Source organism: Galleria mellonella, unplaced genomic scaffold (assembly GCF_026898425.1).
Source record: "Galleria mellonella isolate WM207_F2 unplaced genomic scaffold, CSIRO_AGI_GalMel_v1 utg654, whole genome shotgun sequence".
NCBI classification, from domain to species: domain Eukaryota; kingdom Metazoa; phylum Arthropoda; class Insecta; order Lepidoptera; family Pyralidae; genus Galleria; species Galleria mellonella.
In genome coordinates, this window is record NW_026442139.1 from 965,205 (window position 1) to 984,346 (window position 19,142).

The 19,142-nt window shown below is 36.7% G+C and overlaps 1 protein-coding gene across 2 annotated transcripts in view; it reads left to right on the plus strand.

The window, feature by feature from the left end:
- LOC116412781 (uncharacterized) overlaps positions 1 to 19,142 on the plus strand; it is an 83,659-nt gene that overhangs the window by 63,720 nt on the left and 797 nt on the right. The window contains exons 3-6 of one of the 2 annotated variants that reach the window (XM_052900793.1): positions 5,856 to 6,000; positions 16,177 to 16,314; positions 17,503 to 17,640; positions 18,570 to 18,811. In XM_052900793.1, coding sequence (XP_052756753.1) covers positions 5,856 to 6,000; positions 16,177 to 16,314; positions 17,503 to 17,640; positions 18,570 to 18,754 — 606 coding nt within the window. In that variant the 3' untranslated portion in view covers positions 18,755 to 18,811. The remainder of the gene's footprint in view (positions 1 to 5,855; positions 6,001 to 16,176; positions 16,315 to 17,502; positions 17,641 to 18,569; positions 18,812 to 19,142) is intronic. The other variant, XM_052900794.1, reaches the window with a different exon arrangement.

Here is a 19,142-nt window from a genome sequence, read left to right on the forward strand (position 1 = left end):
TGAAAGCTGGTCAATTAGCTTACCATTATGAATGCTACAAGAATTCATCATGATGGTTTCCAGGAGGAACTATATGGAGGTCTACCTGACAGTGCATATTGCTATCAATGCAGCTGCAAGTCCCCATTATTAACAATCCCTTTTCTACACTCTTTGGTGATAATTCCTTAACATCAATGGTTATTGTTTTCGCATTGTAGTTTTTTTTTGCGTAACATAGAATGATGATAAACCGTCTGGTAAACAAAAACCTTTCTGATAAAAAATGATGAAATTATCAAGGCTCGACCTGGCATCACAGAATACAATGTAGTGCTCGTAGTACATGTCATATGTCCTCATTCCTGAGGACTAAGATGCAAAATCTTCGTATATTATAATTTTACTGCTATATCCCACTCACACTTTAAACATAGTTATATAAACATATGTACTGAATGAAATAAACGTTAATTCAGCATTAATGAATGTAATGAGATAGATTCCAGAAAAGGAGTTCATATGTCGAGTAGTCTTCTCTCATCAAAGTATGAAGCTGTTTCTGACGAATACATGCACACACCTATAGATCTTGAGGTTTCTAAGAGTATCATTGTGTGATCGAAATGATGATATTGGTGCAGCTGTTAGCAATTATAAAGTAGCACTGATCGTGTAAAAATCCACATAGCAAAGCGTGTTGCAATTAGGTGGACTTCAAAAACGTTATGGATTCGATGAAAGAAGATTGTTTAGCAGAGAACGACGATTAGTTGAAATTTAAGATGTTGATGTATAAATATAATGCAGGTTTATCGTTAACTGTACACAAATATAACACCACTTTAACGTACAGATAGTTAAATTAAAACTTGTCCGGGTCTAACTTTCGACTCGGAGCCGCACGCCACAACACACTGGGAATAGCATTCCACCACAACGTTTAAACACTAAATCCGAAATCTCCATTTACGAACTGAAAACTATCGCGAAGCGAACTGTAAACTTAAATGGGATAAATTTCAAGTCGCTATTATACGAATACGTTACGAAACGGTCACGGGCAGTGTTCACGGATTCATTACAGCGCCGACAAAGGGCAAAGTTGCGACCACCTGTACCGAGTTCGCGAACTATTTGCAACAATTCAGTAGAATGTTCCGACAATAACTAACAACAATGTAGCGACAAGCCGAGTGGCAAGTTTCGGCATGACGGCCAACTCCACGCACGTCAAACTTCCCGCGCAAATATTTATTGCCGTTGTTGTAACTATAAAATATTTATTTGATGTTTTCTGTAAGTGTATTGTTATGTGTTGCTGCTATGATGGTGTAGTGGGAGAAACGAGATTGTTTTAGGAGAAAACTTTTTGATGACAGGCATGTTTATTTGGGTGTATTCAATGTTATGTTAGCGATACCAGATACAAAGTAAGTTGTATTGGGTATTGGATAAATGGGAGTGGCTGTAAACCAGCGCTGTGCAGCTGCACACATTGCACTGGGACACTCGCAGCATCAGCTGAGCCAATTCCTTTTGCCTGAAATGAGTCACTTCTTATATATAATATTAATGTATTTTCTGGTAATAAATATTTTATCTTTTCATTTAAGAGTTTCCTCTTGTCGGTGCAACTAATTCATACAAATATTTTATATTATATTCTAAATATACTAAGTAAAATTGATTTATATAACTTTACGACGTTCCACAAGAAACAACACAATCTCATTTTTTTAAATTTCATACAAATTTTATCAAGTAATTAAAAAAATTAGTATGAAATTAACTTTAAGGACTTCGATTTCGATTCTTATGGGGTGTTGTTTAGTTTCGTGAATACTGTTACTGGGTTTCAATTTAACCCTACCAATTACATCTAATACTACATAGGTACTAACATTGGTAGTTTCCAGAAAGAATACAATATCACTTTATGTTAGTTTCGTCTCCCCATACTTTTAAGTTGGATCATAGACATTCCTTGGTGTTCTGATAATCCTGACAATTTAAGTTCGATGAAAAAATTTTGCAAGTAAATAATACACATACACTACATAGTATATTTAAAATATGTGCAAACGACGCCAAAGTTTGGAATTAACTAAATTCACTTCGGTACGACCGAAGTGAATTTAGTTAATTCCTTCGGTTATATATAATAAAACCCTTAAAATTGCATACAACAATGCACACATGTTATGCAAGTATATATATATTTTTATACAACTTAGAATAGCAAACAAGCTGACGGCACACTTGATGAGAAGTGGTAACCGTCGCTTATAGACATGAGCAGTACCATAGACATAACAGAGTATACTGTTTCGCCCATGATACCCCCCATGCGTTGTCATGTCCTGAGGATTCAGGTGTTATTCCTCTGTACCCAGTAAATTCACGCCATATCCCATCCTTCAAACCGAAACACAGCCATGCAAACGCAACTGCTTCACGGTAGAAACACGAATGGGACAGAGGTGTCCAAGCAAACGACTTTTGTCTCCCTCTGGTGAATTTGCTAATATAAAGGAATATTTTGTCCATGAAAGTAAAGTCCATCGTCGTTATGGAGGCTATATCTTTAGGCTTTAAACTTAGATTTACATCTTATAAATACAATTAAACATGTTAATTTATCCAAAGAGTAAAGATTTCATCATTAAATCTAACAGCGCTCATTTTAAATTACTAGTTCATATCGTATAACTAATTGTCGGGAGCGTTAATTCACGGGTTTAATCCAAGAAAATGTTAAAGGAATTTTTAAAATCAACCCGAGCTCGATCTTTATTAAAGTGGGAACATAAAAGAGGCAATAAGAACTGTAAAAGTCCAGCAGTGAATGCGAGCGCCGTGGCGCGCGGAGGCGACGCTTCTGTAGGACGGCTTGCTAGCTATTGGTCTATTCTTTTGTTGCTTGGAACTAAAAGCAAACCTTTACTACAGTAACAGTGATACTAGCTTGATTAAAATGTCACTACTGGGCAGATTTGATTTATAAAATCAAATTGTCACCAAAAGATTATAATGATTAAGATCCTAGACAAGTGACAAATATATCGAGAGACAGGTCTTCATTGGTGCTGGCGTGAGAAGGAACCATGTTATTTTTCTTATCTTGCTAAATATTTCATGTATGCAATAGCGTATCTATAGACACTGTGGGCGAAAGGACTGTATGTTGGTATAGAAACATAGTGTATTTAGGAAAGATAATATAATCATAAAAAAATATATATATATATAAAGCAAACCAAAGAAGCAAGACAGCGTTCGAACAAACAAAATAATCTGAGAATAACTTCAGGTACAAGTTAACATACTGTTTGCAAAAAAATATTCACAAAATCCTTTTAATATTCGACGGGGACGTTAGCTTTAAAGTCAGTCAATAAACGCAGCCACCATCTCCCGGCAGTTCACAGAGTGAGGCGAGACGGGGACGCTATGATGTATAGCGCTAGAGGATTCACTCCAAATCCGGAGCCCCTCACGTCCCGACCATCGGTCTCCTTAAAATATGACAGCGATGTAATACGAGCGTCGCTCGCTAAAGCCCAAACTCGATGAAGGAAATATTGCCCGCGCCTGACGATCCAGCGTGGACGGGGGGGGGGACGCGGGCTATATGTATATATTGTACTAGCGGCCCGTCCCGTTTTCACACGGGTGGTCATTTTTACAACATTTAAAAAAGTGATTATTGTGATATAACGATAATAGTTGGACATATAATATCGCGAAGTTTTTTGTTGTTATTGATATTTTCTTCAATATTGTAAAACATACTTTTACGAAAGATATTTTATAGCATTTTTTTTACACCTTGAGTTACGTTACTAAAGTTTTAGTAAGGATGTCTAATCTTTTCTAGAAATAAATATATTACTCAGGGTGAATGTAGCTTTCTAATCGTGAAAGAATTTTTGAAATCGACAAAGTAGTTTTTGAGTTTATTCATTACAAAGATACACACAAAAATACAAATCTATCCTCTTTATAATATTAGTGTACATATAGACATAACATATATAGACATAGACATGTTCATAGCCACTGCTGTGTAGTTCATAGCCATGGTCGAACTTTTAATTCGATGCATTAAACTGACATAAGCTAATGTCACTTCCAAAAATAATGTTGCCACACTTAACTTAGCAGTGATGGCTTCATTCATTTAAAAACAAACTATTTTTACTAGCGTAACCCTATTAAGTTATAATTCTATAAGTAATGTATAATTATTACTATATTCATTACAATAAAAACAACACAAGAAAAAACCTACCTATCTTGTTCATTTTTTTATTTATGCCCATAAATAAAAAAATAATAACACAAATAACATTTATCAGAGGGAGACTTTGTACAAAAGTCGTTTGCTTGTACACCTCTGTCCTATTCGTGTTTCTACCGTGAAGCAGTTGTGTTTGCATGACTGTGTTTCGGTTTGACAAGTGGGATATGGCGTGAATTTACAGGGTACAGAGGAATAACACCTGAGTTCGCCGGAATGGCAACGCATGGGCGGTATCATGAGCGAAACAGTATACTCTGTTAAGTCCATGGTACTGCTCATGTCTATAGCCGACTGTTACCACTTTTCATCAGGTTGGCAGTCAGCTTGGCAATTCTAAGTTGGATGGGACTTATCTCAAAATATACCCTTTTAGATAAAAAAAAAATCAAAGCAACATGCAACAAACATAAAAAAATATATAATCGTATTGAAAATCTCCTCCTTTCTGAAGTCGGTTAAAAAATGCCAAGAAAACGTAGACACCCCGATTGCAATAGACTGTAAATTTACCTTTAGGATTATTCGATCCCTTATAAATGTTTAGATGGCTCTTCATACAGGGAAGCCTTAAGGATACCATTGAAAGTTGGATAAAAGAGTCCCGTCGTTATTCAGAACATAATATTTGTTACCAACTTGCTTCTCACACGAGTTCCGTAGGATTTAGCCACTCGTTTCTTGTTATGTTCTTAACTGTTGTTTTGCTGGAAACAAGATAAATGCTTTATATAGTTTTTTTTTTTTATACAATTTAGAATGGCAAATTAGCTGACGGCCCACTTGATGGAAAGTGGCAACCGTCGCTTATAGACATGAGCAGTACTATGGACATAGCAGATTATACTGTTTCGCCCATGATACCCTCTATGCATTGCCGTTCCTGAGGACTCAGTTGTTATTCCTCTGTACCCAGTAAATTCACTGCCATATCCCACCTTTCAAATCGAAACACAGCCATGCAAACACAACTGCTTCACGGCTGAAACACGAATGGGACAGAGGTACCCAAGCAATCGACTTTTGTACAAAGTCTTCCTCTGGTATGTATAGATATGTATAGACAATTAACACAAAATAAATAAAACATTGTTACATTAAAACAAAACATATAGGTACAAATACAATTAAATTAATCGATTTAAAAAAAAAGGAGGTTCTTCTCAATTCATTGGCTTTTTTTTTTAAGTTGGTTACCGATTTGGAGAATTCTTCTTTTATCTAAAAGGGTACATTTACAGATAGGTCTTATAGAATCTTTATCAAAGTCGGTTTAATAGTTTAATTTTGAATTCGAAATAACTGGTTTTGTTAGAATTGAAGCAGGTTTTTTGTGGAACATAATCTTTAATACTGACTAAATCCATACAAACTTTCAACCCAAGGTTTATCTCCTTAGGGTTTAAATTGTCTAAATTCCTTTTTTACCTATGCTATTTACAAAATTCGAAGATGCTAAATTCAGCAATTCCATCTGTGCGTTGGTATACGAGTCAGTTAGTTAGTCAGTAAGTATTCTCTTTATTTGAACATAGATTTATTTTTTAATTGAATAAAGTGCACATGATTGCAGGCGGACCTGTCGTGCCGGAACACCAAGCAGCAGGTGGGCGCGCTGTTCACGCGCAGCAACTTCGTGACCCTCAAGTATGTCACCGACAACTGGGGCACTGACGCCAACGGGTTCAAGCTCGTCATCACCGCCGTCAAGGATCCCAGTAAGTACACTTGGTCTCTTCTTCTTCTCTTCTTTTTTAATTTATTTATTTAATTATTTTTTTATTTTAATTAATTAATTTAATTCAACAGCTTAATACGGTTATTGAGTTACAGTTACAGTTGTTTATATATATATATATATATATATATATATATATATATATATATATATATATATATATATATATATATATATATATATATATATATATATATATGTTATTCCTCTGTACCCTGTAAATTCACTGCCATATCCCACCCTTCAAACCGAAACACAGCCATGCAAACAACTGCTTTACGGTAGAAACAAGAATGGGACAGAGGTACACAAGCAAACGACTTTTGTACAAAGTCTCCCTCTGGTTAATATATTTATTATAGTTTATATTCAGAGTATAAGAAATTATATTTAAACTTTTAGGTTGTATTTAATAATTTATCTCTATTGTTTATAATTGAAACAGTAATAAAATATTCGTAAATTACTTGTATACATAAAGTTCTCTTGTAATAGCTTTAATTCTTTGTGAGAATTACTCATACTGTTTATTCAGAGATCCCAGATGGCCCATTAAGTATTGGACTTTTATTTAAATGTAAAAGTTTATATACTCTTTTATCACTACGAGAGAGATCTTTCACCTTTGAATTTTCTAATCCTAACATAAATTTTAGCTTTATAGAATCTTTAAGAATAAATCTTTAAAAAACAGAAACCCTGTCCCGTTGTTTCGCTCGAATAAATCAGTAATTTATTTCTTTATTTCTTTTAAAGAAAACCAACAAAGCATACATTTATATCAACATAAAATACATGATAAAATAGAGTTAAAATAATCTATAACTTATGCATTTATTTTTACTAATGTTGTAAATGAAAAATGACCAATGAAAAGTTACCAGAGGGAGACTTTGTACAAAAGTCGTTTGCTTGCAAAAACACAGTCATGTAAACACAACTGCTTCACGGTTGAAACACGAATGGCACAGAGGTACCCGAGCAATCGACATTTGTACAGAGTCTCCCTCTGGTAAATTTTCTTTTTATACTATATAGAGATGGCACGCCATATTGATATAAGAGACCTAGTATCTTGTTAAAAAATGCCTAAATTCACAAATACAACAATTTATGGAAAAATATATTAATGATTTACATTTCAGACTCGAATAATGATTTAATTTGTTAGAACCGGTAATCGTTTTAGAAATTGAAAATAAAGAAAAATTTTACGAGCGTCTATTAAAAGCTGATAGATTGACCGAGTCAACATAAATAAAGGGTAAACGATTAAATGAAGTGTACGGACGAAGCGATGATCTGAATAGATCGAACCGAGTAATAAATAATTATTTTTATAACCGAATCCGTCACGTTATAGAGCCGGATCGACCCTCTTTAATTTAGCTGGGTGTTTTATTTGTGCAAACAGCCGATAGGGCAGTCCGTTTACATATTCTACCCTTGTATATATATATATATATATTTTAGACCAGAGGGAGACTGTACAAAAGTCGTTTGCTTGGGTACCTCTCTCATTCGTGTATCAACCGTAAAGCAGTTGTGTTTCCATGGCTGTGTTTCGATATGAAGGGTGGGATATGGCGTGATTTTACAGGGTGCAGAGGAATAACGCAACGCATGAGGGGTATCATGGGCGAAACAGTATACTCTGTCATGTCATCACTTTCCATCAGGTTAGCCGTCAGCTTGTTTGCCATTCTAAGTTGTATAAAAAAAAACCATTTAATCCCATATGTGCGTACGGAACCCTCGGCATGCGAGTATAACATCTGATCGGTTTTATTTATTACAAACTTTAAAACACCGTTTCGGTCCCGGCATAGAATGGGCCACCACTTCCTTTCCCGTGGGTGTCGTAAGAGGCGACTAAGGGAATTTATGGTCGAGAGATGAGCAGCAGCGTCTTAAAACATCTGTAAAAGCTTACCTGCGGTTGCCAACCCTCTTGCCAAGCGTGGCAACTACTGTCAAAACACTCCTTATGGGGAAGGCTTATGCTTAGCAATGGACAGTTTAAATAATATGAAATAATAATAATACAAACACTTAAATGCCTTGTCTTCCCTCTCATAATAATAGTTTGGATAAACTGCTCATACCTTTATGTCGCGTGATTTGTTGATATACATATTCTTTCTTTCCTAAAGTTTTTTTTTATCGATATAATAAAATCTTATCACGTCTACTTATTTAATAAGCTGTCTGTCTGTGAGCGGCGGCTTCGGAATTGTTATTGAGACCGTAATGAGTATCTTGTCGCCAATAAAAGAAGTAATTTTGGTTCCTTGATATTTTTCACAATTTATTTCACTCGTCGTCTCGTCTCCTTCCATATTTTTTATGATAATTATTCTAATGAATTTTATTAATATTGTATTGTTACTTTTAAGAATGGAAACATGAATATTCCAATATATATATACATATACATATATATATTTATTGACAAGTATAAATTTATTACAGCAGAAGTTATTATTTTATTTATTAATTTATTTACACTTTATTGCATCAAGTAAAAAGAGAAATAACAAATACAGTAAATATTAATGAGAAGTGATACAAAAGGCGGCTTTATCGCTAAGCAATCTCTTCCAGACAACCTTTGGGTAGAGGACATTGAGAAAAAGACAAAGGGTAGGTGGCGCACTATTATATAAATATTATCATATACAAACATACATACATACATACATACACACATACATAAATACACATATAATATATACACAATTAAATATATACATAACATACACATACTTAACAGCACACATACAACAGAAAAAAAATTACGAAGGAAAACAAAAAGAGAACACAGGAAAATAGTACTAAAGTGAGAGGTAGTAGGATTTAACAGAGGTTTTGAAGCTAGTAAGAGTTTGAGCGCACCGATTATTATCAGACTTGTAAATACAAGTATATAATTATATATTTATTTATTGTATAGTAATTAATATTTTTACTTTAGATATTATTCTTATTTATTTAAACCTTACTGCACAGTAAAAGTATGTACATATGGCGGATTTAACACTAGACAATTTTCCTTACCAGTCAACCATTAAACAACATACATACATACATACATACATACATACATACATACATATATACATACATACATACATATCTGTCACGCCTGTCTCCCATTAGGGTAGGCAGAAACAATGGAACGCCAAATGCTTCGATTCAAACAAATCATTAAACAAACCGAGAAATAAGTAGGCAGTGAATTATTGAATTAAGGAAATGTAAAAAATAATATGTAAGTACTCGATTATCTATATATAATTACTGATATTACATGTGAGTTGATTTGTTTGTTATCTTAAAGCGCTTTAACATCTTAACCAATGACTCTTAAAGGTATACAAGTACTGTGTGGAATGGCGAAGGCTACAGGCTACCTTTTATCTCAGTCAGATATCTTAGTCACGATGACTAAATTGTTGGTAAAAGCTAGTATATAATAGACTTTAAACAAATTCTTTTGTTATTTAAAAAACATTTTACAAGCAAATTCGTAGTTTTCTTAGGAAAATTTCGAAATACATTTGAACGCATTGACTGGGATATGTTATTATTAATTTTAATATACATTACACGGATTAAACAAATGGAGAAAATAAGCTGGAGGGATCGAATTAGCAATGAGGAGGTCCCGCTTAGGGTTAAGGAAAAAAGACAAATTATTAGAACTATTGAGGACAGAAGGGGAAAAATATTGGGACACTTGATACGACACGACAAACTTATGAACATTATAATAGAAGGTAAGATAGAAGGACATCAGGCAGATCAAGGAAGGAGTTGGTGTCGTGTCGTATCAAGAGGTGAAGAGACTCGCTAAACATCGTAGTGAGTGGTAAGAGCTCTACCAACAAGAGAGCAGCTCTTAAATAGGATAGATAGATAGGATTAGACAACAAGTGAAAATTAACACGAAAATTTACTAGTCAACTACTACTAGTTTCAAGGTCGTCTTTACTACCATTTTTAAAAAATTATTTAAATAAATAAATAAATAAAAATAAATCATGCATCGACAATAGTATTTTAAAGCTCTTTGTTTTTATAAAATACATTCAGCTCTCGTTACAGCAAGAATTTGAAATATGTGCATTAAAATGTTTACAAGAGCACAATGGTAACAAAGAACCTTGGTTGGCTTGTTTGCATACATATGTATGTATGTATAAAGGCTTCTGCGCCTTTGTTGCATACATACGCAATTAATAAGTCAGCTACCAATTAAATTTTACGCTTGGCTGCTTGGAAAAAAATGGTAAAGGCTCTTGGGATGCTTAAAGGGATAAGAAAACGCCGCTGGGAACGCCTTTACGCTTGGCGATGCGAAAACATTTTCACTTTAATCAGTAGGTAGGTAGGCCTCGCCTAAATGACGTTCAAAGTACAAAACCGAATGTTAAATTTAGTAAGTATTGAATAAATATTAATTGGTAGGTTCGATTGAAGCTTCTAATAATATAGAGGATGGATTTCTAAATGTTTACTGAAGATGAAAGGGGATTAAATCTAAATATTGGGATTAAGTAAGCAGTTTTTAATAGGATCAAAATAAAATGGTAACTCTGCCCTCAGTGTTAGTGTATAAACTGGCAGGATATTGGAAGGATAGGTGAGGATGAAAGCAGGTTACTTGGTCAATAATGACGAATTCATAAAGATTATCCAAAATGGTTTCCAGGATGAACCACGTGGAAGTCGACCTGGTAGGTCGGAAAGTATCAGCCCAATTTCTAGCAATATAGCTAGAAATTGGGTTGATACTTTCCGTTATTAACAATTTATTCTTCTCTAAATGCAATGAACAAATAGCGAAAACTCCTCTGTCCCATTCGTGTTTCTATCGTGAAGCAGTTGTGTTTGCATGGCTGCGTTTCGGTTTGAAAGGTGGGATATAGCGTGAATTTACAGGGTACAGAGGAATAACATTTAAGTCTTTAGGAATGGCAGCGCATGGGGGGTATCGTGGGTGAAACAGTATACTCTGTTATGTCCATGGTACTGCTCATATCTATAGGCGACGGTTACCACTTTCCATTAGGTGTCCACATTACACTTTCCATATCACCAATCGACTTTTGTACAAAGTCTCCCTCTGGTAAAAAGTAAAGTAGCTAAAGTAGCTAAAGTAGCTAACATCTTTCAACACTTTCATTATCGTCACCATATCAACCGTTATCTGTCCACTGCTGAACTTAGACCTCCTGTATAGACTACAAAGAATGGTCCCGAGCCACCTGCATCCACTGACACCCTTTATACATTCAAGACTTTGTCCCATATACATAAATCATCCGGTAACGACCATCACAGCGCATTAAGATCTGTTAGTTCTAATACATTATATACAAAACGAGCGACAGTAAACAAACTTGACCCAAATATTGAGGACAAAGAACTGTTATTGTAGTATTAAAAGCAATAGGGGTTTTAGTGGTCTTTATCGAGGGATAAAGCAGCATCATTAGATGGTTCGCCTCTCTATGGTGCCTCGTAATATTTTTATGTTCAGGACATTAAATATGGTATTGAGTGCTCACAGCGCCTTCAGCTATTTGGTATAGGAGTAATAGGCGTGATAATGCAACAAGTCTATCTCTGTTGCGAATAGAAATGTCTTGTCTCTGATATTTTATGGGCTGTTTGATGTAATATGGTATATTAAAATGGATTTGATTAATTTTGTTTTTTATTTTTTTTTTTATTCGATTTATTTTACAGCGAACACTAATTATTAATTAGAGATAGTTTTTTTTTTAAATGAATGATGATGGAATGGTAACCCCGTCTGCGCTATCGGTATACACTGGCAGGGCACCAGTGAGGGATAGGTGAGAATGAAAAGGCAGGTCAATTAGTCCATCGTGATGAATTCACTTGGAATAGAACATGATGGTTTAGTAACCAGGGAGAACCGCGAGGTGGTCGACTTGACAGGGTGTGTTGCTAGCAATGGGACTATTAACCCCCATGTTTAATAATCCGTTCTCTTTGCAGAGATAACAGACAATATATACTAAATTGAGTCACCCACCTTTTCCGTATTTCCTGTATTTTATAAAACATGCAACGCGAAAGTCTAAAAGTTACTTTAAGTTAAAATTGATAGCGTATTTTGGGATTAACTCGAAGATTTGAGTCCTTATCAATATTTTATTATAAATATGTAAAAATAAGTTTGTTCATGATCCCTTGGCGTCTATATATATATATATATATATATATATATATATATATATATATATATATATATATATATATATATATATATATATATATATATATATATATATATATATACATATACACAGTATACCAAACGTTATAAAATTTGGAATACCACGTGGTCATATGAAATGAAGGAAGATGTAGTCTACTTTTTATTCCGTCGATGAATTTAAGGTCGAGTAATATACAAAAGCATAATCATCATTATATCCGCCTGCCAAGTGTGGCAACTACTGGTTGCCAGTAGTTGCCACACTTGGCAGGCGGATTGGCAATCGCAGTTAGGCTTTATAGATGTTTTTAGAGGGACGCTGCTGCCCATCCTTCGTCCTCCCTTAGTGGACTCTTACGACACTCACGGAAAAGAAGGGGGGGGGGGCTTTTCTATGCCGGGACCACACGGCAAGTATAGTATTAATTATATACTAAAGTATATTAATTAATACTTTAGTATATAATTAATACTGTACTTAAAACTCGACCAAATATCAAACAATTTTATGTAAATCCTATAAACACTTTTTTTATACAATTTAGAATGGCAAACAAGCTGACTGCTCACCTGATGGAAAGTGGTAATCGTCGCCTATAGACATGAACAATACCATGGACATAACAGAGTATACTGTTTCGCCCATGATACCCCCCATGCGTTGCCATTCCTGAGGGCTCAGGTGTTATTCCTCTGTACCCTGTAAATTCACGCCATATCCCATCCTTCAAACCGAAACACAGCCATGCAAACACAACTGCTTCATGATTGAAACATGAATGGGGCAGAGGTACCTAAGCAAACGACTTTTGTATAAAGTCTCCCTGTGGTGAACACTTAAAATATTTCCCTTAATAGTTTATTAAGTAATAAATTAAGACTATTATACTTAACAATTTCATATACAAGTTCTTTTCACAACTATTTTGTGTTGTTTTAATAAGTTTATAAGAGGCCAGTTAGGGAGCCACTGCCGATTTGATAATGAAGTGCGTCAGAAACTTGGCCCATTAAGGAATAGTTGTAACCGACCCCGGGGCTCCTGGATTCTCTACTAGCTCGGCATCTTTACTTGCATACTTTAAGTCGGGACTCCGAGATTGTTTTTGTATCTCTATAGAAGAAATAAGAATATTTTACTGCCACGTATCTTTTTAGAATAGAATAGCACATTTATTGCCATACAATTACAATATAAAATATAAATAACATATACAAAAAGTGTCCCATACTCGGCAAAAGGAACCGGCTCAGCTGATGCTGTGAGTGTCCCAGCGCAATGTGAACAGCTGCACAGCGCTGGTTTTCAGCCAGTTTTTAAATTTATACCACTTTAGTTCTACAAAAAAAAAATCGAGATCCTTTTTCAATCATTATCGTCATATTAGCCTTTAACCATCCAATGCTGAACATAAGCCTCCCCCTTAGGGGGTTTTGCTAGTAGTTGCCATAATTGGCAGGCAGATTGGCAACCGCAGTTAGGCTTTTAGAGATGTTTTAAGAGGGACGCTGCTGCCAATCCCTCACCCTCTTTAGACGCCTCATACGACATCTACGGGAAAGGTAGGCGCGGCCCATTCTATGCCGGGGCACACGGCAATTAAGTGAATTAATAACTAGAATTATTTAGTCACATTTATAGTAGTGGATAACCGGTCTAGATATTATGGGATTGACATGTTAAAAACAAGAGGACCAGAGGGAGACATTGTGCAAAAGTCGATTGCTTGGGTACCTCTGTCCTTTTCGTATTTCTACCGTGAAGCAGTTTTGTTTGGCTGTATTTCAGTTTGAAGGGTGGGATATGGCTTAAATTTACAGGGTAACGAGGAATAACACCTGAGTCCTCAGGAATGGTAACGCATGGGGGGTATCATGGGCGAAACAGTACACTCTGTTATGTCCATGGTACTGCTCGTGTCTATAGGCGACGGTTACCACTTTCGATCAGGTGGGCCGTCAGCTTGTTTGCCATTCTAAGTTACATAAAAAAATCCCCAATTAAACGCAAACGAATAGAAGTCTATTTGCCAAAACAAAAGTTCAATTGTAAGATAAATTTCAGCGTAGTCGTATAAGAGCCACAAAACATTTTCATATCAACAAGAGCCAGTTTAAAAATACCCCCAGCAGACTTGGCACAAAGCTATGTGTTTAAGCACTTACGCCTTTGAATTATACAACAAAGCGGCAACACCCGTTGCTGCCTAAATAAAATTTTTAACAATGAATATCATACACGGCGGGGGGCGTGCGTCGTGCGTCGTGCACCCTCGGGCACCTGAGTTCCGAGACAATTCCCCGTTGAACATCAAAAGCTCTCTAGATGCGTGTAGTTGAATGCTTTCTCTACCTTGATTGTAATCGCCTAGAGCGCCAACATTGAAAGTAATGTTTACTTTTAACAGTATAATGTATCTTTTAATATATACTTGTAGATTGTCTGAATATTTGGTTTCGTGACTCTCCCCAACTTAGTTTTCTAACTTTTCCACCGACTCTAAGTTCTCAATTCTCTCCAAGAGTGCAAGAGTGCAAAAACAAACAAAAAAATGTAACGTATTAAAACTAGAAAGTCATGAGCAATAATTAGTGTTTGTACTTTTGAAAGGGATTTTACAAAAAACGGCATAAAAAAGCTAAAAAAAATAATTTTCTACTTTTTTTTCTAAACTCTTGGACTTTGTAACCATCATAATACCTATATATAATAATGAATTCATAGCGTGGTAAGATCTATAAAGAGAAAATTACCTACTGAAATACGAGAAAAACATTATAATGCGTTATACATATTTTTTTATTGTGAATAAAGAATCGAATGGCGTTGACAGTTACCGCCACAAATCACATTTGTCCATTAAATCATAGCCATGGACCATAGACAATTCTACATATTTTACTTCAATCGACTTCTCAGCAGTTTTATTATTCAAATTTTCTTGGAATACTAAAACAAAGAACGAAAGGTCGTTCCTTTTTTAAAGTTGAAAAAGAAACTTTTATTTTAAATCGTTAAGTACTGAATGTATATTTCGATTCTCTCAAAAAATACGAAATGAAATGAATTAAACATTTATTTAACATATTATTTATTGAAAGGAAATTTTGCGTGGCTATTGGATATTTTGCGATAAACATGATAGAAAGAAATAAGGAATTACTCGTAGATATTTGTCAGATAACAGTTTGAAAGAAAAACGTTTTGGTATGTGCAATAGGAATTGTTTTAAATATCTTTTTAGTGTCCGTTTTGTGCTAGTAAAATAAATATTAAGGGCTGATATGTTGATGATGATGATGAATACTTAGGGAAATATTCTCGGGGAAAATGGAGAAACTTAGGTTTTCCAATTTTTTTAGACAGTGAAAAATTTATGATGAAATGATAGTTTCTAGTTCTAGTGTAAGCTTTATGTATACTTATGCAATATCTTCGTCAATTATGAACTGAATTTAAAAATTGATTCTTTTTTCCAGGCTTATACATTTAGTTCCAAAAAGCGGGATTTTTGAAACCATATCTTGGATATGTATACCAGAGAGAGACTTTGTACAAAAGTCGTTTGCTTGAGCATCTCTGTCCTATTCGTGTTTCTATCATAAGGCAGTTGTGTTTGCATGGCTATGGTCATGTGTGTCGGTTTGAAGGGTGGGATATGGCAGTGAATTTACAGGATACAGAGGAATGACACCTGAGTCCTCAGGAATGGCACCGCATGAGGGGTATCATGGACGAAACAGTATATTCTGTTATGTCCATGATACTACTCATGTCTATAGGCGACGGTTACCACTTTCCATCAGGTGGGCCGTCAGCTAGTTTGCCATTTTAAGTTGCATAAAAATAAAAAATTGCATTTCGTGTGTTAGCATTTATTTCGAGTTTATATGTAAGAACAGTGTCGTTTATTGCAGAACACGGATGTAAGGAGTTCAGGTGTAAGCAGCGCGAATTCTGCGTGAGCGCAGACTTGACGTGCGATGGCGTCGACCACTGCGCCGATGGATCTGATGAGGACACCGCCTCGCTCTGTCCCGGTACGTTATACACGTATCTGATATTTTCTGGATGTAGATTGAATGATACTCCAGCTTATAACATAACGTCTTAGTCCTCAGGACAACATATGGGGGGTATCATGGGCGACACAACATACTCTGTTACGTCCATGGTACTGCACATGTCTATAGGCAACGGTTACCACTTTTCATCAGAGGGGCCTTCAGCTTGTTTGCCGTTCTAAGGTGCATAAAAAAACGACAACGGTCGGGCACCTGTAAAGGATAAAACCGTAAGGATGAAATCAGGTTAGTTGACCTATCGTGGCCAATTTATTATTAATTAACCACGACGACTCTGTATGGATTCCAGAAGGGATTCCGCGGAGGTCTACCTGACAGGACATATTGCTGTCAATAGTGATTAAAATTCTCCGTCGTATATGATGGTAGATTGGTAAGATTTTTACTGAACACCTTAATCTTTGGTGTAAAACTTTAATATGACCCACAAAAAAACACAATGTATGTACATTTGTATTTGAATGATACAAAATAAACTAAAAGTCTTCCGGTCTGAAAGATAAACCGCATCATAATCAACTTGTGCAGACTCAGGAACAATTGGCTTAACACTTTAGTCCTAAGGACCGGCATTGTCTCTGGGATACCATGAATAGTAAATTCTGTGTGGTGAACAGCGTTGCTTATATGTATAGATTATTTCATTCCTTCATTTTATCCTTAGTATGTTATCATAAACATTTGCACGCCGACTTAGTAGCAAAATATATATGGAAAATGTCACCTCTGTCATCTAAAATTACTTACATTCTAGCAAAATAAATTCATTTCATTTCATTTATCAATCCCACTTGTGTTCAATATCTAAATTGTTATAATTGGTTAACATTTGAATTCTAACCTCGATTTACTGGGGGAAGGGATTGTTAGTAACGCGAACTACCACTCCCATTGCTAGCAATAAGCCCTGTCAGATCGCCCTCTTCGTGATCCCGCCTGGAAACCATCGTGTTGATTTCCAGGTGCCTTTATCGCGATAGGCTAACTGATCTGCCTTTTCATTCTCACCTATCATTCCTAACGGGTGCCCTACCAGCGTACACCGATAGTACAGGCGGAGTTACTATTTCATTGTCATCCGTAAAAAAACATCTCAATTTACTTTCTGTGCGACTTGAAGTACAAATTGTTTTTGTGGTACAGACAGCGGCGGGGCGGGCGCCAACGGCGCGTGGTTGGTGATAGGCGCCGGTTGCGCGGCGCTGGCAGCGCTGGCGGCCGCCGTCGTGCTCTGCTGTATGTGTCGCCGACGCGCTGTCTCGCAGCGCACACATTTACACTGTACGCATATTGATCTACTAACATATTTTTAATCTCTGTGTTCTACCGTATGTATAACGGATTTTGTTCTAAGGAATTGTTTGAAATGATGCCCACAGCCACCTTTTATCATCGCACCGCTCGCCATCGACAGGGATTTCATCTCACACGCTTGAACCTAAATGGTCACGTACAGTGTGGTTTCAAAGGATTTTTTCCCGTGAATGCTCATGCTGTGGAAGACTACAGTATGAGGTTCTTCAAAAAGGGTATATTTTTGAAGAATCCCATACTATACTACTAACCCCATTAAAGGTTTCTTCAGGGTCAATAACGCGACCGTGACAGTTTTAGTATTGCAATCGTCCATAGGTTACAGTAATCGTTTACCATCCGACGGGGTGTATGCTTGTTTGCCACATTCGTAGTATAAAGCAAAATTCTCATCAGCATTTCACATTTTTCACTATTGAAAATCCCATAATAATGAAATAACTCCGAGAATTCATGTTTTATTTTTTATATAACTGAGGTGGCAAACAAGCATACGGCCCATCCGATGGTAAGTGGTTACCGTAGCCTATGAACACTTGAAATACCAGAGGTATTACGCGTGCGTTGCCGACCCTGAAGAAACCTTTTTACCCCCCTTTTGAAGAACCCATGCTGGAGTCTTTTGGGAAAACCTCGGCAAGGAGCTCATTCCACAACCTGAATGTTCGTGGGAGGAAACACCTCTGAAACCGCGCAGTACGCGACCATTGAGGCTGTAGGACATGAGGATGTCCCTGTCGATGGCGAGCCGTACGATGGTAGAAAGTGGCTGTGGATATTCCTATGGCTATTCCTCTATACCCTGTAAATTTACTACCATATCCCGCACTATTTAATCATTATTTTGATTAAGCGTAAAACCGAAGCGCTTGACGCCGCTGTCGTTGTGTTTTCAGTGCAACAAATGGCGAGCAGCAACGGCGCCGGAGCCGGCGGCGGCGGCGGCGGCGGCGGCGGCGGCAAGCCGGCCACCTCGCCTAGCGGCAGCACGCGGCTGCCGGGAAACTGGGCGCTCCCTGCGGGCCCGCGCGGGTACAGTGCGGCGCGTCCGGGCCGCCTCCGGGCGCGGGCGCAGCGCTGAGCGCCGCCCCGCACAAGGACGAGTGGTTCGTCTGAGGCGGCCCGGCCGGGCCCGCAGGTACGCACGCTCGCCCATACATGTATATGCACTGCGCTGTGTGAATAATGCACCAACGCCGAGAGTGTAATGTAAAATAATCCTTAAGGTCCAGCCAGATTAGAATGAAATTTCCTTTGGTATATAAATTTGGTCTTCTTTTCATTTAACAGTTTCCTCTTGTCAGTGCAACTAATTCATGCATCTTCCTCCAGCTAGCTCTATCCCAGGCCATATCCTTGATCTCCCTATACGACATGACACCTAGTGTTCCCTTTATCTGTCCCATGTAGTTATTCCTCGGTCTTCCTCTTCCTCTTTTGCCCTCTATTTTTCCTTCTACTATGCTCTT